At 46.5% G+C, this 21,585-nt stretch overlaps 1 protein-coding gene and 1 non-coding gene across 6 annotated transcripts; both read left to right on the top strand.

The window, feature by feature from the left end:
* Position 1: 1 nt before the first annotated feature.
* CINP (cyclin dependent kinase 2 interacting protein) lies at positions 2-15,918 on the top strand. Of its 5 annotated transcripts, XM_030931089.1 has the most exons (6): positions 53-68; positions 925-1,011; positions 3,015-3,183; positions 7,011-7,140; positions 13,500-13,629; positions 15,435-15,918. In XM_030931089.1, exons 2-6 carry the CDS (start codon positions 993-995, stop codon positions 15,635-15,637), a joined length of 651 nt encoding a protein of 216 aa, XP_030786949.1. In that variant the 5' UTR covers positions 53-68; positions 925-992; the 3' UTR covers positions 15,638-15,918. The 5 variants fall into 5 exon arrangements, with proteins under 5 accessions (XP_010351922.2, XP_030786951.1, XP_030786949.1 ...); XM_010353620.2 differs by lacking the exon at positions 925-1,011 and having other exon boundaries at positions 2-68; XM_010353619.2 differs by lacking the exon at positions 53-68 and having other exon boundaries at positions 106-1,011.
* LOC115898066 lies at positions 3,650-3,753 on the top strand. The gene has a single exon (XR_004057823.1). It is a non-coding gene; the product is annotated as a small nucleolar RNA U13 (small nucleolar RNA).
* Positions 15,919-21,585: the final 5,667 nt, after the last annotated feature.

Here is a 21,585-nt window from a genome sequence, read left to right as displayed (position 1 = left end):
TGCGTTTCCGGCGGGGGTGGGCGGGGCTTCGTCTCTCCTTCTAGGGATATCTGCCGACCGCATGGAAGGTGCGTGAGATCGGTTCCTTTCCCGGGGCAGGGTGGCTGTGAATGTTACTGCTTGGGCCGCAGGTTGGGCCAGAAGCTCAGGAGCTCCCCGGATTAAATGAGGTTAAATGGAGGTCAGATGCCTTGCCCCAGCCTAGCCCGCAGGCCCTGCGCAGCCTCTGCAGGCTGCTCGGGAGACAGTTTTGCCGAGCCTCGGTTTTTTCACATGTGGAGTGACAGATGAACGGGACGATATACGCAAATGAGTGTCAGCAGATCAGACACCCAAATTGTAATTATTGTCACTATAAATTAGCACTAACAAAGTTCACTGGGTGCCAAGCCTTGCATGCTCAGCTTCTCCAGAAACTCCTGGCTGAACTGCCTTCAGTCAGAACATTCTGCTTGTAATGAAAGCTGGCTTTCGCCTAGTGCTCAGTCTGCTGAGTGCTGCTCCAAGTACTTTAAGTGGATCATCTCATTTGAACCTCACAGTGGTCCCATGAAGTAATGTCAATCCCATTTTGCAGATGAGGAGTAGAGGCTCAGAGGGGATAAGTAACTTAGCCACTGTGCCCTCACCCTGCCCTGTCCTGTGACGCTGATGACTGGTCTGTCTTTACTGGTCCTTAAGTTTCTTGAAGTCAGTTATGTTTTTGGTTCCTAAATATGTGTCCAGTATGAGTCAGGCTCACCATAAATCAGATGTGATCCTGCCCTCAGAATCTCCTGCTGGGGGGAAAACCCTTAGACAATTATAAAACAGGTGGTAAGAGCTATTCCTCCATTTACCTCATTTTATGCAAAGCCTCCTATGTGTGGAAGGTTTGAAAGAGAACAAGACATAGTTCCTACCCTAGTCGAATTTCCAGTTTAGCAGGGAATATAGACATTAAACAAGCAAATACACTCCACCGATGAATATCGTGATAGCAGAATTACAGGATGTTCCACATATCTACTGGTGAGTCCTAACCCAACTTGGGGGATCCAGGAATACTTCTCTGTGGAAATGACTTTCTGAAAACCTAAATCAGATAATTTCACTGCCCTACCCAGAGCTCATTGCTCACTCCCCGTTGTATTAGGTTGGTGCAAAAGTAATGGCAGTTTTGGCCATTAAAAGTTGTGGCAACACCTGTTACTTTTGCACCAGTCTAATACTTAGAATAAGTCCAAACTTCTTATCTTAAGCTATTAGGTTCTAGTTGTCTGATCACCTCCTCACCCACTAGTCCTTTTCTGTCCATTTCATTCCAGCACGCTGGTTTTTTTGTTTGTTTGTTTTATTTTGTTTTGTTTTCTGTTTTTTGAACTCACTAACCTCATTCTCATCATTAGAGCACATACTACTGACCTACCCTTTTTCTGGCTTTTCATCATTCAGATCTCAGCCTGAATGATACCTTCTCAGGGGGTCACACTAACACAAGACCCTGTTTCATTTTCCACATACACTTACCATGATCTGAACCATTCGATCGTGGCCATTTAATTGTTTATTATCTGCCTCCCCTTTGGAAAGTAAGTTCCATGAAAACGGTCCTGATCCGTCTCATTCAATCACTTCATTCCCCCATGCCTGGCATATTGTAGACAGTTAAGCAAATGTTTGTTGTTTAAGTAAAGAATGAATGATAAATCAATATGATATTTAAAAGTGAGGATACTAAGTATGAGGCAGGGGAGTGGGGACACACACAGATAGGAAAAACATTCCAGGTCAAAGTCAGAACTTGTACAGAGCCAGCTCTGAGGCACAGAGGGCAAGTGGGAAAGGGTGAAGCTGAAGGGATGGGCAGAGCTTGGATAGTAGAGGCCTTGAGCTAACAGGTAAGATACTGGGTTTTTGCCATGTGCCAGGCCTCACAGCTTCACATATATTATCTAATCTCAGCAATCCTATGAAGTAGATACTATTTTTATTCCCATTTTACAGATGAAAATGTTGAGGCTCTGAAAGGTATATTAAGTTGCCCAAGATCTCACAGCTGGCAGAGGTGGGATTCAGACGCAGGCAGTGTGGTCTTCTGACTCGAGATGTCAAACCATCTAGCTGTTGTGTGTCCTGGATTCCTCAAGGGGACTTTATCCTGTGGGCCGTGAGAAGCCTTTGCGGGGTTCAAAGTAGAGAAGGCGAGAGGGCACCGGAGGGCTGGGGGAGAACAAACAACCTGAGTTGGCTCTTGGTGGTCTGGGGGTTGCTTTCCACAGGCAGCATGTACCCGGGATCCAGGTACATCTTGGAGGATAGGCGTCATGAGCCTGAGGAAGGAAGGAGCTTTCCTGCAGAGAGAACACGTGCAAAGGCCTGCAGGCACCTCAGCTTTTCAAGAGCTGCCAGTAGTTCATTTTCACTGGAGATTGACCGGGGGCCAATGTGTGGGTTGATGTACGTATTGATGCGGAGGGGTAGCTAGGTCTGGAAGGACTTTGGACTTCCTCCTGATTTCCAAGCAGGGCCGTGGCAGCATCGTCATCAACTCTGCATCTCTGTTGTCTCAGTGTCTTGAAATGATTAGCACTCATGAGCCATGCCGCTCTGAACAAATTTAAAGTATCAGAGTGCCTGAGACTAGATAGTGGAAGTACTCAGGAGTCAGGGCTAGATAGATTATCCTGTAGGGAAGGTAACCTGAGCCATTGAAGAGTTTTAGCAGAAAGTCACAACTTTACCTTATTTCCAATCTTTGGAAAACAAAGGGCTTAAGGTAAAAATTTTGTGGAGCCATTAAGCTGGAAAAGGATTCAGCTATATCTGGTGAATCTTAAAATGTTAAAAATATTCTATGTTGTCTTCTTCCAGGAACTCTCACATTCATTCAGACTTCGTAGTTTCCACATTTATTTGTCCAGTTGATACAGCATTTGAGATAGTTTTACTGTTGAAAATTATGAGGACATTTGCCCTCCAACTATGATTGTATATTCCATGATAATAATTTTGTTTCTTTTATACCCTATCAGCAAAGACTGTTGGAATTGTAACGCCCAGAAAACCTGTCTTATCTGTCAGTGCAAGAAAAATGAAGGACAATGCGGCTGATTGGCATAATTTAATCCTGAAGTGGGAAACCCTCAGGGATGCAGGCTTTACCACTGCAAGTAATATTGCCAACTTGAAAATCAGTTTATTGTAAGTACATACCGGTTTTTCATGCTGGAAGTTTTTCACCCTTCATAACTGGGGAAATATCAACGTGAATAAATTTGAAAATAAAATATTAAGCAAAAAAAGCAAGTGGTAAGATGACACATGATACAAAATTATATTCCTTTTTTTTTTTTTTGAGACGAAGTCTCACTCTGTTGCCCAGGCTGGAGTGCGATGGCGCAATCTTGGCTCACTGCAACCTCCACCGCCTGGGTTCAAGCGATTCTCCTGCCTCAGCCTCCAGACTAGCTGGGATTACAGGCATCTGTCACCACACCCGGCTAATTACTGTATTTTTAGTAGAGTCGGGGTTTCACCATGTTAGTCAGGCTGGTCTCGAACTCCTGACCTCACATGATCCACCTTCCTCAGCCTCCCAAAGTGCTGGGATTACAGGTGTGAGCCACCACGCCTGGCTATTCTGATTTTTAAAACCGTAGATTCTTTGATTCTTTTGTAGTTCATAGGCGTGATGATTGGATTTTCATGCTCATGTATGACCTGTGCCTTCCTCAAACTCTGCTATGATGTTGACACATTACGTAGCTGATACAGAAAAAACTACCATGGATTCTTTTTGTCCATTTTTGGATTTTACATAAACAAAAAGGATATGTTAGTGTTTCCTTTATGTCTCGCTTTCTTTTTCTATTTTTTATTTTTGGAGACGAGTCTCACTCTATCCCCCAGGCTGGAGTGCAATGGTACGATCTCAGCTCACTGCAACCTCTGCCTCCCAGGTTCAAGTAATTCTCCTGCATCAGCCTCCTGAGGAACTGGAATTACAGGCATGCGCCACCACGCTCGGCTAATTTTTGTATTTTTTGTAGAGACCGAGTTTCACCATGTTGGCCAGGTTGGTCTCGAGCTCCTGACCTCAGGTGATCCGCCCACCTCAGCCTCCCTAAGTGCTGGGATTATAGCTGTAAGCCAATGCACCCAGCCATGTCTCACTGTCTTTCAACATGGAAACCATCCATGTAATGTAGAGCCACTATTCTGGTTCTGTTCTTTCTCATTGCTGTTTAATAGTGTTTACCCACATTAGACCTCTCAAACTCTGCCACTGGTTTATCAACTAAGTTATGTAATGTTCTCAATCTTTTGTTGTCATTTCAACAATGTGCACAGCATCTTCCCCAGGAATAGATTCCATCTCAAGAAACCACCTTATTTGCTCATCCATAAGAAACAACTCATCTGTTCAAGTTTTCTCATGAGATTGCAGCAATTCAGTCCCCTCTTCACTTCAGACCCCACTTCTAGTTCTGGTTCTCTTGCTTTTTCCACTGGCAGAGTAGATTGAACATCATTCTTTTTTTTTTTTTTTTTTTTTTTTTTTTTGAGACGGAGTCTCGCTCTGTCGCCCAGGCTGGAGCGCAGTGGCCGGATCTCAGCTCACTGCAAGCTCCGCCTCCCGGGTTCACGCCATTCTCCTGCCTCAGCCTCCTGAGTAGCTGGGACTACAGGCGCCCGCCACCTCACCCGGCTAGTTTTTTGTATTTATTTTTTTTAGTAGAGACGGGGTTTCACCGTGTTAGCCAGGATGGTCTCCATCTCCTGACCTCGTGATCCGCCCGTCTCGGCCTCCCAAAGTGCTGGGATTACAGGCTTGAGCCACCGCGCCTGGCCGGACATCATTCTTAAGGGCCCTAGGCGTTTGAGAATGGTAGATGAGCGTTGGATTCAACTTAAAGTCACTAACTGCAATATCCCCTAACAAGAGGGTCAACCTGTCTCTTGAAGCTTTGAAGCCTGTCATTGGCTTCTCTGTAGTTGTGAATGTCTTAGATGACATGTTCTTCTAATAGAAGGCTGTTTCATCTACACTGACAATCTGTCCTATCGTGTAGCTACCTTCATCATTGATCTTAAGTAGATCCTCTGGATAACTTGCTCCAGCTTCTACATTAGCGCTTGCAGTTTCACCTTGCACTTTTATGTTATGGAGATGGCTTTTGTCCTTAAACCTCATGAACCAAATCCTGCTAGTCTCAAATTTTTCTTCTGTAACTTCCTCATGTCTCTCAGCCTTCACGGAATTGAAGAGAGTGAGGGTCCTGCTCTGGATTAGGCTTTGACTTCAGGGAATGCTGTGTGTGTTTTGCTCTTCTGTGCAGACCCCTCAAACTTTCTCCACATCCGCGCTAAGGCTGTTTCACTCATCACTCACATGTTCACTGGAGTAGCACCTTTAATTTTCTTCAATAACTTTTCTTTTGCCTTCACAACTTGGCCAACTGTTTGACACAAGAGACCTAGCTTTTGGCTTATCTTCGCTTTTTTTTTTTTTTTTTTTTTGTACGGATGGAGTCTCGCTCTGTCGCTCAGGCTGGAGTGCAATGGTGCAATCTTGGCTCACTGCAACCTCCGCTCCTGGGTTCAAGCAATTCTCCTGCCTCTGCCTCTCAAGTAGCTGGGACTACAGGTGCATGCTGCCACGCCCAGCTAATTTCTTTTGTATTTTAGTAGAAATGGGCTTTCACCATGTTGCCTAGGCTGGTCTTGAATTCCTGAGCTCGGACAATCCACCTGCCTCGGCCTCCCAAAGTGCTAGGATTACAGGCGTGAGCCCCTGTACCTGGCCCCTTATCTCAGCTTTTGACATGCCTTCCTCACTAAGCTTAATCATTTCCAGCTTTTAATTTTTTTGTTTCTTAATTTGGCCAAAGTATAGCTTTTGATTTAAAATGAGAGATATGCAACTCTTCCTTTCACTTGTACATTTAGTGGCCAATGTAGGGCTATTAATTGGCTTGATTTCAATATCCTCCTATTTCAGGAAATAGGGAGGCCCAAGGAGATGGGGAGAAATGGGAGCAGCCAGTCAGTGGAGCAGTCAGAACACACAAGATTCATTCCTTAAGCTCGCTGTTACATATGAACATGGTAATGGCACCTCAAAACAATTAAACTAGTAATATCAAAGATTATCAATCACAGATCATAGATATAATAATGAAAAAGTTTGAAATATTGTAAGAATTACCAAAATATGATACAGAGACATGAAGTAAGCACATACTATTGGAAAAATGGCGCTGGTTGATTTGCTGTACATACATACACAGGGTTGCCACAGACCTTCAATTTGTAAAAAATGCATTATCTGTGAAACTCAGTAAGGTGAAGCATAGTAAAATGAGGCATGCCTGTATTCCTGGATTGTGAACTCTTTGAGGAAGTGATCCATGTCTTGTTCATCTTTGTACATCCAGCACCATGCCCTGTGCCAAGGATGCCACACAGCTGAATGTTGTTTTATTTTTGTTTTTTTTTTTTGAGACAGTCTTGCTCTTTTGCACAGGCTGAGTGCAGTGGTGCGATAACAGCTCACTACAGCCTTGACTTCCTGGGCTTAAGTGATCCTCCCACCTCAGCCTCCTAAGTGGCTAGGACCACATGCGTGCCCCACCATGCCCAGCTAATTTTTACTTTTAATTTTTGTGGAGATGAGGTCTCACTATGTTGCTCAGGCTGGATTCAAACTCCTGGACTCAAGCAGTCCTCCCGCATCCACCCCGCAAAGTGTTGAGATTACAGGCATGAGCCACTAAAACCAGCTGTCATGGCTGAATTTAACTGACTTATTTTGGTGCAAAATTGAGTGACCAATGGACATATTCATTGCACATATAAATAATAACTGAATTTATATCATAATGACATGAAAGAACAATGCTTATGCAAAATGTCCCACATAACTATGTGGATATAGAGGTTTGCAGAATTTATTATAAGGAAATAAGGCAAGCTTAAAGAGTTTATAAAGAGTATATTTTGTACACATTATTTTCTATTTTGTTTAGGAATAAAGACAAGATAGAATTAGACAGCAGCAGCCCAGCCTTGAAGGAAAATGAAGAAAAGGTGTGTCTGGAATATAACGAGGAACTGGAGAAGCTCTGTGAGGAACTGCAGGCCACCTTGGATGGGTTGGTAAGACATAAAGACGCAGGCCACTTGTGGTCACTGTTGCTGAATCCGATGGATGTATTTGGGGCTCACTTGACCATTGGCCATCCCTTCCTCCTTCTCAGTCTCCTCTGATGTTCTCTTCCTCTGCCTGCCACGTAAATCTTAATGTTCCCCAGGATGCTGTCTTAGACATTCACTCCTCCTGTGCATCATCCAGGGAAATTTCACCCACTTTCCGGTCTCATCACATAGTAAAAAAATTTTTTTTTCGTGAGATGGAGTCTTGCTTTGTCGCCCAGGCTGGAGTGCAGTGGCGCGATCTTGGCTCACTGCAACCTCTGCCTCCTGGGCTCAAGCGATTCTCCTGTCTCAGCCTCCAGAGTAGCTGGGACTACAGTTGCGCGCCACCATGCCTGGCAATTTTTTGTATTTTTAGTTGAGACAGGGTTTCACCATATTGGTCAGGCTGGTCTCAAACTCCTGATCTCAGGTGATCCACCTGCTGGCCTCCCAGAGGGCTGGGATTACAGGCATGAGCCACCGTACCCAACCACAGAGTAAATATTTTAGGCTTCTAGGGCCAGCTAGTCTCTGTCTCAGCTACTCATCTCTGCCACATAGGACTAAACAGCCATATACAACATATGTGTAGTGTAAATGGATGTGGCTGCGTTCCATGAAACTTTATCTTTGTTTTTTGAATTTTTTTTTTTTTTGAGATGGAGTCTCACTTTGTCACCCAGGGCAGAGTACGGTAGCATGATCTCAGCTCACTGCAAACTCCACCTCCCAGGTTCAAGTGATTCTCCTGCCTTAGCCTCCCAAATAGCTGGGATTACAGCCTCATACCACCACATCAGCTACCTTAGCCTCCCAAATAGCTGGGATGACAGCCTCACACCACCACATCAGCTAATTTTTGTATTTTTAGTAGAGACAGCATTTCACGATGTTGACCAGGCTGGTCTCGAACTCCTGACCTCAAGTGATCCACCTGCCTCCGCCTCCCAAACTGCTGGGATTATAGGCATGAGCCACCATGCCTGGCCTTTTTTGTTTCTGTTTGTGTGGGTTTTTTTGTTTGTTTCTTTGTTTGTTTTTGAGACAGAGTCTTACTCTGCCACTGAGGCTGGAGTGCAGTGGCGAGATCCTGGCTCACTGCAACCTCCGCCTCCCGGGTTCAAGTGATTCTTGTGCCTCAACCTTCTGCCTAGCTGGGATCGCAGCTGTGCACCACCATGCCCAGCTAATTGTTGTATTTTTAGTAGAGATGGGGTTTCACCATGTTGGCCAGGCTGGTCTCGAAGTCCTGGCCTCAAGTGATCCACCCACCTCAGCCTCCCAAAGTGTTGAGATTACAGGCTTGAGCCACTGCACCCGTACAGGAAAACTTTTTGTCTTTTTTTCTGAGACAGGGTCTTGCTCTGTCGCCTAGGCTGGAGTGCAGTGACATGATCTTGGCTCACTGCAACCTCCATCTCCCAGGTTCAAGCTATTCTTCCACTTCAGTGTTCTGAGTAACTGGGATTACACATGTGTGTCACCATGCTTGGCTAATTTTTGTATTTTTAATAGAGACAGGGCTTTGCCATGTTGGCTAGGCTGGTCTTGAACTCCTGACCTCAAGTCATCTGCCCACCTCGGCCTCCCAGAATGCTGGGATTACAGGCATGGGCCACCATGTTTGTCCAGGAAAACTTTATCTTTGGACACTGAAATTAGAATTTTGTATAATTTTTATGAGTCACAATCACTGTTGTCTTTTTGGTTATTTTCAACCATTTAAAAATGAAAAAACCATCTTAGCTTGTGGGCCATACAGAAATAGGCTGTGGGCCAGAATTGACGTGTGTTCCAGGGATAATTTGCCCATCCCTGATACAGCACGTAAGAGACTAACGTGTTTGTTTAATGAACTAATAACTAAATTTCAAACCCTACCATATTGGCCACCAGATGTGAAGATAATACTACCTTACTTCTTTGCTAGGCACAGGAAATTAGGTTTAACACATATTTGAACTTGGATAACTGAAGCTTACCCGTAAACGTTTAAGATCTTTATATTTTCACCTTTTTGTTTGTTTGTTTGGAGATAAGGTCTTGCTCTGGAATGCAGTAGCGTGATCACAGCTCACTGCAGCCTTTACTTCCTGGGCTGAAGGGATCTTCTTGCCTCAGCCTCCTGATCAGCTGGGACTACAAGCATGAATCATCATGCCCGTCTAATTTTTAAAATTTGTTTGTCGAGACAGGGTAATCATGTTCACCAGGCTGGTCTCGAACTCCAGACATGACGTAATCCTCCCACCTTGGCCTCCCAAAGTGTTGGGATCACAGGCGTGAGCCCTTGGCGCCCAGCCTTAGCTTTTCTGTCATGTCTTCTTTTGGCTTCAGGATCCCCTATGACATTGAGTCCCCGTGTTTCCTTAGGCTCCTTTTGGCTGTGACAGTTTCTCAGACTTCCCTGTTTTTGATGACTTTGACAATTTTGAGGAATACTCGTTAGGTATTTTGTAGAACGTCCCTCAATTGAGATTTCTCTGATGTTTTTCTCCTAATGAGACTGAGGTTATGGGTTTTTTTCAGAGGAGGACCACAGAAGTAAAGTGCCATTTCTATCACATCATATCAAGGGCACATACTGGACATACTGTCATCAGGACTTTTCTTTGGGTCTCACCTATTGCCCAGGCTGGTCTCAAACTCCTGGGCTTAAGTAGTCCTCCCCCCTCAGCCTCCCAAAGTGCTGAGATTCCAGACGTGAGCCACTCTGCACAGCCAGGACTTTTCACTGTTGAAGTTGACCTTGATCACCAGGCACAGCAGGTTCCTCTGCTGTGAAGTTGCTCTTTCTCCTCCTCCCATGCTGTGCTCTTTGGCAGGAAGTCACAATGTGTAGCCCATACCTAGGGGGTAGGGATGTATTCACCACCTCCTTCAGGGTGCGGTGTCTACATAAATTATTCGGAATTATTCTGCATGGGAGATTGGTTCCCTCCCTCCCATTTGTTAATTTTTTTTTTTTTTTTTGAGACAGAGTTTTGCTCTTGTCGCCCAGGCTGGAGTGCAGTGGGGTGATCTCGGCCCACCGCAACCTCTGCCTCCCGGGTCCCACCACAACCTCTGCCTCCCAGGTTCAAGTGGTTCTCCTGTCTCAGCTTCCCAAGTAGCTAGGATTACAAGTGTCTGCCACCACACCCAGCTAACTGTTGTATTTTTATTTATTTTTTTAAAAATTTTGTTTTGGCCAGGAGTGGTGACTCATACCTGTAATCCCAGCACTCTGGGAGGCCCGAGGCAGGTGGATCACCTGAGGTCAGGAGTTTAAGACCAGCATGGCCAATATGGTGAAACTCCATCTCTACTAAAAATACAAAAAATTAGCGGGGGGTGGTGGCAGGCACTGCAATCCCAGCTACTTGGGAGGCTGAAGCAGGAGAATCACTTTCGGAGGTTGCAGTTAGCCGAGATCCCACTACTGCACTCCAGTCTGGGCGACAGAGCAAGACTCTATCTCAAAAACAAAGAAAAGTCCGGGCGCGGTGGCTCACACCTGTAATCCCAGCACTTTGGGAGGCCAAGGTGGGTGGATCACAAGGTCAGGAGTTCAAGACCAGCCTGGCCAAGATGGTTAAACCCTGTGTCTACTAAAAATACGAAAATTAGCCAGGTGTGGTGGTGGGTGCCTATGATCCCAGCTACTCAGCAGGCTGAGGCAGAGAATTGCTTGAACCCAGGAGGCAGAGCTTGCAGTGAGCTGAGATCGCACCACTGCACTCCAGCCTGGGCGACAGAGCGAACTTGTCTCAAAAAAAAAAAAAAAGAAAAGAAAAGTGGTTTGGAGTAAGTTTTCATTCTATGTTCAAAACCAAAAGTTGATTTTATAAGGGTATTATGATTATGATTATTCCTATTTTCCTCTATCGGTTAAAGAGCATGGTCTCCAGACCTGGTCTGTGTCTTTCAGAAGTTTGACCTTCTGGGGGTTGCATGCACTGTTTTCCCTAAGCTGGGCTAACATTTCACTGTGGTCTGTGTTTGCTGTGGGAAGAAGCCACCAATGTTGAAATGTAAGGGGCTGTTGTTTATGCACTGTTCATTCAGGGATGCACGTGCCTATGTGACCTGAATTCCTTATTTATGGCTGAGCGACAGAATTGAGCATGACTTCTCACCTGGGGTCAAGGCTCCAGAATTTCCCTTATTCTCCTGTTATCAGCTTTTCTTAGAATCAGGTGGCACCAGGGATTCTGCCTGCTGCCGCAGGACTCAGAGGAAAGAGCAGAGGACTGGGTGTTAAAACTTGGTGTCAGAAGGCATGGTATCGAGTTCTGGCCTCATCCCTCTCAGCTCAACCTTGAGCAGTTTCCCAGCTGTGAAAGGGAAATGATGAGTCGTGCCTCTTGGGGTTGGGCCAAATAAAATATCAAACCTTAAAAGATTTGGGAAACAAGTAAAGTCCTTTAAAAATTAACATTAGCTGAATGTAGTGCTTGCCACTTCCAATGTAATTGGAGGGTGGTTGGAAGGACCAAGTAAAGGAATTAATATTTTTGACAATTTATATATCTTTTCTTATTTCCCCCCATGTATGTAAAGTCAGCTATACTTAGGAGTTCAAAATTTGGTCTTCATAGACCTATGCTACTTAAATCTGAAATCCTAGTTACTTCACCCATTAATTTTCTTTATCAAACCCTTATATATCTCCAAGTAGGGTGCTTCACAAATACTAACTCACTTAATCCTCTTCACCACGCTGTGAAAGTAAGCCCGCCATTGCCCCTATTCTGTGCTGCCTGGTGTGTGCAGCGGGGATGGTTTAGTATCTCCCACAAGTGGCTGTGCACATCATGCAGTTACAGGGCTTAGGACAGAGCCTGGCCCCCACGGAGGGACCATCAATGGCAGCTCGCCACGTTACCTTACTTCCTGCATGAAGTGTTTAGGGCTCCCTTTCTGTGTTGCCATTTTATAAACAAGGAAGTCAAGGAGGTTTCCATAAACAAAGGCAGTTAATGAGAGAGTCAGGCCTGGTACGGTGTCTCAAGCCTATAATCCCAGCGCTTTGGGAGGCCGAGGCGGGCGGATCACGAGTTCGGGAGATTGAGACCAGCCTGGCCAACATGGTGAAACCCCATCTCTACTAAAAATACACAAATTAGCTGGGCGTGGTGGCACACGCCTGTAATCCCAGCTACTTGGGAGGCTGAGGCAGGAGAATTGCTTGAACCCGGGAGTCAGAGGTTGTAGTGAGCCAAGATCCCGCCACTGCACTCCAGCCTGGCACTGCACTCCAGCCTGGCACTGCACTCCAGCTTGGCGCTGCACTCCAGCCTGGCACTGCACTCCAGCTTGGTGACAGAGCGAGACTCCGTCTCAAAAAAAAAAAAAAAAAAAAAGACAGAGTCAGAAATGAGCTCATTTGATGCCTTTCTCTCTCACTTCTTAAAAGCAGCAAGAGGCCGGGTGCGGTGGCTCAAGCCTGTAATCCCAGCACTTTGGGAGGCCGAGACGGGCGGAACACGAGGTCAGGAGATCGAGACCATCCTGGCTAACATGGTGAAACCCTGTCTCTACTAAAAATACAAAAAACTAGCCGGGTGACGTGGCGGGCGCCTGTAGTCCCAGCTACTTGGGAGGCTGAGGCAGGAGAATGGCGTGAACCCGGGAGGCGGAGCTTGCAGTGAGCTGAGATCCGGCCACTGCACTCCAGCCTGGGCGGCAGAGCAAAACTCTGTCTCAAAAAAAAAAAAAACAGCAGCAAGAGCCAGCCAGGCGTGGTGGCGCATGCCTATATAATCCCAGCACTTTGGGAGGCTGAGGCGGGAGGATCGCTTGAGCCCAGGAGTTAGAGACCAGTCTGGGCAACATAACGAGGCCCTGTCTCTACAAATTAAAAAAAAATTAACTGGGTATGGTGGTGCAAACCTGTGATCCCAGTAACTTGGGAGGCAGTCGAGGCTGCATGAGGCACGGTCATGCCACTGCATTACAGTTTTACAACTTGGGTAACAGAATGAGACCCTGTCTCAAAAAAAACAGGCAGCAAGAGCCTGCCTTGGGATTCCTCCAGGACTTTGGGTCTAAAACATGAGTGCTCTTTGGAAATCCTAGTGAAATGGCACTCAGAAACCTTTCTTGCTCTAGGACTAGAAATCTGGGGTTTATTACAAAAGTAATTCAAATTAATGGAATCATAGCAACTGTCCACCTTCGTCTCCCTGGGAATTTGCTGTATGTAGAGTTAACAGTGTTTAGTTATTGGAATTTTTATCACAATAGACTTAACACTTCTTAGCTTTGAAATCTTATAGTTATTGAATCTGAGACTGGAGATTTCAAATATTATCATATTCCAAATGAATATGTTTCAGACCAAAATACAGGTGAAAATGGAAAAGCTGTCTTCAACTACCAAGGGAATTTGTGAACTAGAAAATTACCATTATGGGGAGGAGAGTAAACGACCCCCTCTGTTCCACACTTGGCCTACAACCCATTTCTGTAAGTAGTTCCTTCTCAGTTAACTTTCAGGAGGGTAAGGGTTATTAAGGGCATTTAGTATCGTTTACATCTGGTACTTTAAGAAGCTGACAAGGCTTTGAAATTCAATGCAAAAGTATCTATTGGGAGGAAAAGAGACAGAGGCATCTTAAAATAAACATTTCTTCTTGGCTTTAATTACCTGGTTATCAGCAGAGTATATTAAACATAATTAGAGACCCGTGAAGCAAGCTGCTGTTATTAGGCCTCTAAAACCAGTGGGGCAGAGTGAATTCCACCTCCTCTGTGGAAGCAGAAATCTCTCATTTTGGGTGGGGGGAAGGGGAGAAAAGGGGTTTTTTTGGTTTGTTGAGGTTTTTCTTTTCCTTTTTGTTTTAATTAAAAAACAAATTGAGGTCACTGCAGCCAACCTCATGGAAGATGACTGGGAAAAAACGAAAGCCATGACTTCAATAAACTCTAGCAGGTACTTCTTAAAGGGTTACTTTTAGCTTTATTAGTTCAAGACAAGGCTAAGCTGTTTTATGTTGATCTGAGACTTTTTAAATAAGGCAGGAAAGGGGAAAATTACCTGGTGGAATGTGTTTAGTGATATATTGTCAGTTTGAGGGGAATCTCCTGCTTATAATCACTGTAGGTCACCTAAGGGTCAGGTAGAAAAGGTTATATATACTTTTTTTTTTTTTAAGACAGAGTCTCGCTCTGTCACGCATGCTGGAGTGTAGTGGTGCAGTCTTGGCTCACTACAGCCTCCGCCTCCTAGGCTGAAGCAATTCTCGTGCCTCAGTCTCCCAAGTAGCTGAGATTACAGGCGCAGACGCGTGCCACCACACCCGGCTAGTTTGTTTGTTTTTTTTTTTTTTTGGAGACAGAGCCTCGCTCTGTCGCCCAGGCTGGAGTGCAGTGGCACAATCTCAGCTCACCACAAGCTCTGCCTCCTGGGTTCATGCCATTCTCCTGCCTCAGCCTTCTGAGCAGCTGGGACTACAGGCCACCATGTCCGGCTAATTTTTCATGTTTTTAGTAGAGACGGGGTTTCACTGTGTTAGCCAGGATGGTCTTGATCTCCTCACCTCGTGATCCACCCACCTCGGCCTCCCACAGTGCTGGGATTACAGGCGTGAGCCACCGCGCCTGGCCTAGTTTTTGTATTTTTTAGTAGAGACAGGGTTTTGCCATGTTGGCCAGGCTGGTCTCAAACTCCTGACCTCATGTGACCTGCCCACTCGGGCCTCCCACAGTGCTGGGATTACAGGCGTGCGCCACCGCGCCCGGCCTATATACGCTTTTATTTCACTCTGCTGACCATGTTACCGAATGGTACTAATCTGTATCAGCTAGAGTGGTAAACTCCATCGGGCCCTTCTTCCTCTCAGTGCTGTTGCTAATTCTTGTTTTTAATTAAGAGCTGTTAAAAATGTGGCTCTGGCCGGGCACGGTGGCTCAAGCCTGTAATCCCAGCACTTTGGGAGGCCGAGACGGGCGGATCACGAGGTCAGGAGATCGAGACCATCCTGGCTAACACGGTGAAACCCCGTCTCTACTAAAAAATACAAAAAACTAGCCGGGCGAGGTGGCGGGCGCCTGTAGTCCCAGCTACTCGGAGGCTGAGGCAGGAGAATGGCATAAACCCGGGAGGCGGAGCTTGCAGTGAGCTGAGATCCGGCCACTGCACTCCAGCCCAGGCGACAGAGCGAGACTCCGTCTCAAAAAAAAAAAAAAAAAAAAAAAAAAATGTGGCTCTTCCCAAGTCAAGACTACGTTCTTGAATCACTGCCATTAAGGGACACTCACGTTTCTTTCAGATGAGGTTTCGCACAGGCTCTTGGAGATGTACAGGAAGGAGCTGCTCCTGAAGCACACGGTGGCCAAGGAGCTTGCACACACCGAGGATCCTGACCTCACCCTGAGCTACTTGTCCATGTGGCTGCACCAGCCCTACGTGGAGAGCGACAGCAGGCTGCATCTGGAGAGCATGCTGCTGGAGACGGGCCACCGACCTCTGTGACGTCCTGAGACGGCTGCAGACGCCGGCTCCTTCCACTTCTCAGCAGGCAGACAGTCTCCTGCTTAGGACCCAGTGCCGCAGGCCTGGATCAGACCTCAGGATCAGACCTTCTTGGGGTCTTCTGGCCAGAGCTTGTCACCAGCCCCGTGGCCTCTCCAGGCATGCCCATGTCCACAGCCCGCGGCCAGCCCCATGTGGTGCCACTCAGCCTCCTCTGCCCCTCCTGGGAACCCGTCACTCATGGGTGCTTCTGAGTAAAATCAATGAGTTTCTGAGCAGAATGAGTGAGTGATCTGGTTTCTATAAATAAGGCGTGCTTTATACATTACGTTTGTGTAGAAAATCCTTGGTTTAATATTTTCACTTTATGCCTATCTGATTGTTGAAGTTTTTATGAGAATATATTAGTTTTGGGGCCAGGTGCAGTGGCTCACGCCTGTAATCCCAGCACTTTGGGAGGCTGAAGTGGGCAGATCACTTGAGGTTAGGAGTTCGAGTCCAGCCTGGCAACATACTGAAACCCTGTCTCTACTAAAAGTACAAAAATCAACCAGCATGGGGGTACGTGCCTGCAATCCCAGCTACTCGAGAGGCTGAAGCAGGAGAATCGCTTGAATCGGGAGGCAGAGGCTGCTGTGAGCCATTGCACTCCAACCTGGGTGACAGAGTGAGACTTCATCTTAAATAATAAGATCCCATAGAGTTAAAGTGAAGTTTGACATCATGACAATGAAAATAACCTACGAAAAAGTTGCCGCTGTTTGCATACTGGGGACGTGACAAGCGATGTAAACTGTCTTCCCTGGCATTCTTCTGACACAAATCCTTGGGTTTCACAATGTTTGCAACCATTTCCAGAGTTAACATACGAGGTTAGAATGAGGGAAAGGTGACAGTTTTGAAACAGACTGAAGAGGCTGGCCAAAAGCTAGGCTGTGAAATGTGAAGGTAGGCAAAAGCCTACTTTTTTGTTCGTTTTTTGAAGTGGAGTCTCACTCTGTCACCAGGCTGGAGTGGCACGATCTCAGCTCACTGCAACCTCTGCCTCCTGGGTTCAAATGATTCTCATGCCTCAGCCTCCTGAGTAGTTGGGACTATAGGCACGCACCGCCACACCGAGCTAATGTTTGTATTTTTAGTAGAGACAAGGTTTCACCACGTTGGCCAAGATGGTCTCCATCTCCTGACCTCGTGATCCACCCGCCTTGCCTTCCCAAAGTGCTGAGATTACAGGTCTGAGCCACTGCGCCCGGCCTGCAAAAGCCTACTTTAAACTCTTCTTTTTGGTGGCATTACTTGTTACATGGTTCTACATCTGTGTTTGCCTTTTCGTAAGTTCTCTGATCGCAAACTGTTTATATTCGGTGAGACTGTGTATATAGTGATACTTAATAAATAGCAGTTTTAGTTTTTTTTTAAGAGATAGGATCTTACCATGTGGCCCAGATAGTGCCAAACTCCTGAGGTCAAGTGATCCTCCCTTCTCAGTCTCCTGAGAGACTACAGTTATGCACTGCCCAGCCCAGCAATAATGTTGTTGTTGTTTTTAGACACAGGGTCTTGCTCTGTTGCCCAGGCTAGAATGCAGTGGCATGATCGTAGCTCACTGTAATCTCAACTTCAAACTCCTGTGCTCCTGTAATCTCAACCTCAGACTCCTGCCTTAGCCTCCAAAGTAGCTGGGACTATAGTGTGCATAACCACGTCTGGCTAATTTTTTTATTTTTACTTTTTAGAGATGGGGGTCTTGCTATGTTGCCTGGCTGGCCTTGAACTCCTGGCCTCAAGTGATCCTCCTGCCTCGGCTTCCCAAAGTGCTGAGATTATAGGTGTGAGCCACTGCACCTGGCCAAGTATAGTTTTTAATTGTGTCCTTTTAGTATTTAACTATAAATACTATTTATCTAAGTTTATTAAGATTATTGTAACTTTATTTATTTTTGAGACAGAGTCTCACTCTTGTTGCCCAGACTGGAGTGCAGTGGTGCGATCTCGGCTCACCACAGCCTCCACCTCCCAGGTTCAAGCGATTTTCCCCTCTCAGTCTCCCAAGTAGCTGGGATTACAGGCACCTGCCACCATGCCTGGCTGATTTTACAAGCATGCACCACCATACTCAGCTAATATTGTATTTTTAGTGAGATAGGGTTTCACCATGTTGGTCAGGCTGGTCTTGAACTACTGACCTCAGGTGATCCACCCGCCTTGGCCTCCCCAACTGCTGGGATTACAGGTGTGAGCCACCGAGCCCAGCCAAAAGCATTTAAAGGCAACATTTCTTAGGATTTCTCTTTCCTCTGCCTTTGCTATATTTATTAAGATCTGACTATCAGCTGTGCGCAGTGGCTCACGCCTGTAATCCCAGCACTTTGGGAGGCCAAGGCGGGCGGATCATGAGGTCAAGAGATTGAGACCATCCTGGCCAACACTGTGAAACCCCATCTCTACTAAAAATACAAAAATCAGCCTGGTGTGGTGACGCACACCTGTAGTCCCAGCTACTCGGGAGGCTGAGGCTTGAACTCCGGAGGCGGAGGATGCAGTGAGCCAAGATCGCACCACTGCACTCCAGCCTGGCAACAGAGCAAGACTCCGTCTCAAAAAAAAAAAAAAAAAAAAGAATTGACTATCATCAAAGTAGGCACTCGGGCATCTTGCAGTCTGGAGCCCACATGGTCAGCCTTTGACAGCAATGGTGTTGTCCCACTTCAGCCTCCCCTGCATGCTGAGGAAGCAGCTACTGCAATGAGCTGCAGAGGCAGATGGGCTGGGAGAGGCAGGACCCCAGAGGCTCCATTCACCCAGACCTACCTGCCTGGGAGAGGCCTTGGCATCAAGTCCACGGGCAGTCACTTGTATGTTGTGGGGGTACTTAAAGAATAAATGCTCTTCAGAGGAGATGTTGAAAGATTTCGTACCTGCACAGGATTTCTAGGACAACTCACGTGTCCCTGATGGTGTATGTCCGGACACCCTGCAGCAAGTGACTCAGGAAGACTAGTGGAAAGGATCAATACTGCTAAGGACAATCAGAAGTAAAAGACCTAAGTGATGAATCTGCCAAGCAACTTCTATCTGAAAGGAACAATGAAGTAGGTTGATTTGGGACTTCTAGCTGAACCTACTGGATGAATTATATACAGTTATGCCCTCCACCTCCAGAAATCCTGCCAATTTAAGTATGAAAAGCCAGAAAGCCACAAAATCAAAGAGAACAGGATTGGGGGAGGAATTCATGATAAGTACATTTTTTAAAACCTTTAAAAAATTTTTTTGACAGCGTCTGGCTCTGTCGCCCAGACTGGAGTGCAGTGGCGCAATCTCGGCTCACTGCAACCTCTGCCTCCCAGGTTCAAGCAATTCTTCCACCTCAGCCTCCTGAGTAGCTGGGATTACAGGCACCTGCCATCACACCCGGCTAATTTTTGTATTTTTGTAGAGATGGGGTTTCACCATGTTGGCCAGACTGGTTTTGAACTCCTGACCTCAGGTGATCCGCCCGTCTTGGCTTCCCAAAGTGCTGGAATTACAGGCGTGAGCCACCCCGTATGACCCAAAAACCTTTAAAATTTATGACTTCAGGCCAGGCGCGGGTGGCTCACGCCTGTAATTCCACACTTTGGGAGGTAAAAGCAGGTGGATCACCTGAGGTCAGGAGTTCAACACAAGCCTGGCCAACATGGTGAAATTCTGCTCTACTGAAAATACAAAAATTAGTTGGGTGTGGTGGTTCATGCCTGTAGTCCCAGCTACTCGGGAGGCCAAGGTGGGAGAATCACTTGAACCTGGGAGGTGGAGGTTGCAGTGCACTAAGATTGCACAATGGCAGTACAGTCTGGGCGACAGGGCAAGACTCTGTCTCAAAAAAAAAAAAAAATTATAACTTCAGGAAATACAAAAGCTAAAAAGTAATCACAGTGTACCACACATAGATGTAAACAGTATTTGCATGTCATCAATAATAGTATGACCTTGGCTGGGTGTGGTGACTCACACCTGTAATCCCAGCACTTCGGGAGGCCGAGGCGGGTGGATCACCTGAGGTCAGGAGTTCAAGACCAGCCTGGCCAACATGGTGAAATCCCATCTCTACTAAAAATACAAAAATTAGGCTGGGCGCAGTGGCTCATGCCTGTAATCCCAGCACTTCGGGAGGCCGAGGCGGGTGGATCACCTGAGGTCAGGAGTTCAAGACTAGCCTGGCCAACATGGTGAAACCCCATCTCTACTACATATACAAAATTTAGCTGGGCATGGTGGTGCGCGCCTGTAATCCTAGCTACTCAGGAGCCTGAGGCAGGAGAATCCCTTGAACCCAAAAGGCGGAGGTTGCAGTGAGCGGGGATTGTACCACTGTACTCCTGCCTGGCAGCAGCAAGACTCTGTCTCAAAAAAAAACCATAATAAATAATAATAATAATATGACCTGGCTAGGCATGAGTCATTATGGGCTCACACCTGTAATTCCAGCACTTTGGTGACCGAGGCAAGCAGATTGCTTGAGCCTACGAGGAGGTTGAGACCAGCCTGGGCAACATGTACAAAAAATACAAAAAACTAACCAGGTGTCATGGTGCATGCCTGTGGTCCCAGCTACTCAGGAGGCTGAGGTGGGAAGATCACCTGAGCCTGGGACATTGAGCCTGCAGTGAGCCATGATTGCACCACTGCACTGCAGCCTGCGTGACAGAGTGAAACCCTGTCGCGAAAAAAAAAAAAAAAAAAGTGCCTCAGAGGGCGTAAGATCCACTCTGCCCCAGCTCCTTTCTCTCCTGCTGGTTCAGCTCTCCCCACTCCTGTGACCATCTGGGAGGTGCCAGGGCTGCAGTGCCACGAGTGCCTGACCGGGGTACCCCACCAGGGTTGCAGCCACAGGGTCCGTCATGGTTTCCAGGGAACACAAGGGAACTTTCTTTCTTTGCCTTTAGTAATAAGTAATAATAACTGAACATGGACCAGGTGCCAGGGATCATGACAAATGCTGAAACCACGTGTCCTCATTGAAGCCCCAGCCAGCCACCCCGGAAGTCATTTGGGTGTCCTTGTACCCAGGTCTTCTGTGCCTGATCTTTTTTTTTTTTTTTTGAGATGGACTCTTGCCTGTTCTTTTTTTTTTTTTTTTTTTTTTTTTTTTTTTTTTGAGACGGACTCTTGCTCGATCACCCAGGCTGGAGTGCAGTGGCAATCTCAGCTCACTGCAAGCTCCGCCTTCTGGGTTCACGCCATTCTCCTGCCTCAGCCTCCTGAGTAGCTAGGACTACAGGCGCCCACCCCACGCCTGGCTAATTGTTTTGTATTTTTTAAATAGAGACGAAGTTTCACCGTGTTAGCCAGAATGGTCTCGATCTCCTGACCTGGTGATCCACCCGCCTCGGCCTCCCAAAGTGCTGGGATTACAGGCATGAGCCACCGCGCCTGGCCACACCTGTTCTTAATCTGAGTATTTGAAGTATTTGAAAGTACTATGTATACAAAACAAAGTTCTTTATGAGAAAAGGAAATTTCCATTTATCATTCTCTCATAAATAAGGTTATGTCTACTTCTTTTTTTCTTTCTTTTTCTCTACAGGTGTGCACCACAGCACTGGGCTAATTTTTTTTAATTTTTAGTAAGAGATGGTGTCTCACTGAGTTGCCCAGGCTGGTCTTGAACTCCTGGACTCAAGCGATCCTCCCGCCTCAGCCTCCTAGGTTATGTCTATTAGAAGGGGGTTGTAATGTGGAAGCTGTGCATACATCTGTCTCTATGCTGTATTGGGGAACTCTGCAAAGGCCAAGCTGGAGAGGATAAGGCACAGAGCTCCCAAAGAGTAGGGCCCATGAGTCCCGCTCACTGCCATCAGTCCCGAGCTTGGCACACAGCAGCACTCAACAGGCACGAGGCCGATTCATGAGGAGACCACTCTCAGAGCCTCCTGTGTCTTCAATTCTGTCCAGTGGAACAAAGG

Source organism: Rhinopithecus roxellana, chromosome 5 (assembly GCF_007565055.1).
Source record: "Rhinopithecus roxellana isolate Shanxi Qingling chromosome 5, ASM756505v1, whole genome shotgun sequence".
Lineage (NCBI taxonomy): Eukaryota > Metazoa > Chordata > Mammalia > Primates > Cercopithecidae > Rhinopithecus > Rhinopithecus roxellana.
The sequence above is the reverse complement of the archived record's forward strand: the minus strand, read 5'-3'. Positions and strand labels throughout refer to the sequence as shown.

What these genes read in the sequence shown, in the direction of transcription:
- CINP (XM_030931089.1), top strand. An exon ending in AACTTGAAAATCAGTTTATT is followed by an intron (nt 3,184 to 7,010) that starts GTAAGTACATAC and finishes TATTTTGTTTAG; the next exon opens with GAATAAAGACAAGATAGAAT. An exon ending in AGGCCACCTTGGATGGGTTG is followed by an intron (nt 7,141 to 13,499) that starts GTAAGACATAAA and finishes AATATGTTTCAG; the next exon opens with ACCAAAATACAGGTGAAAAT.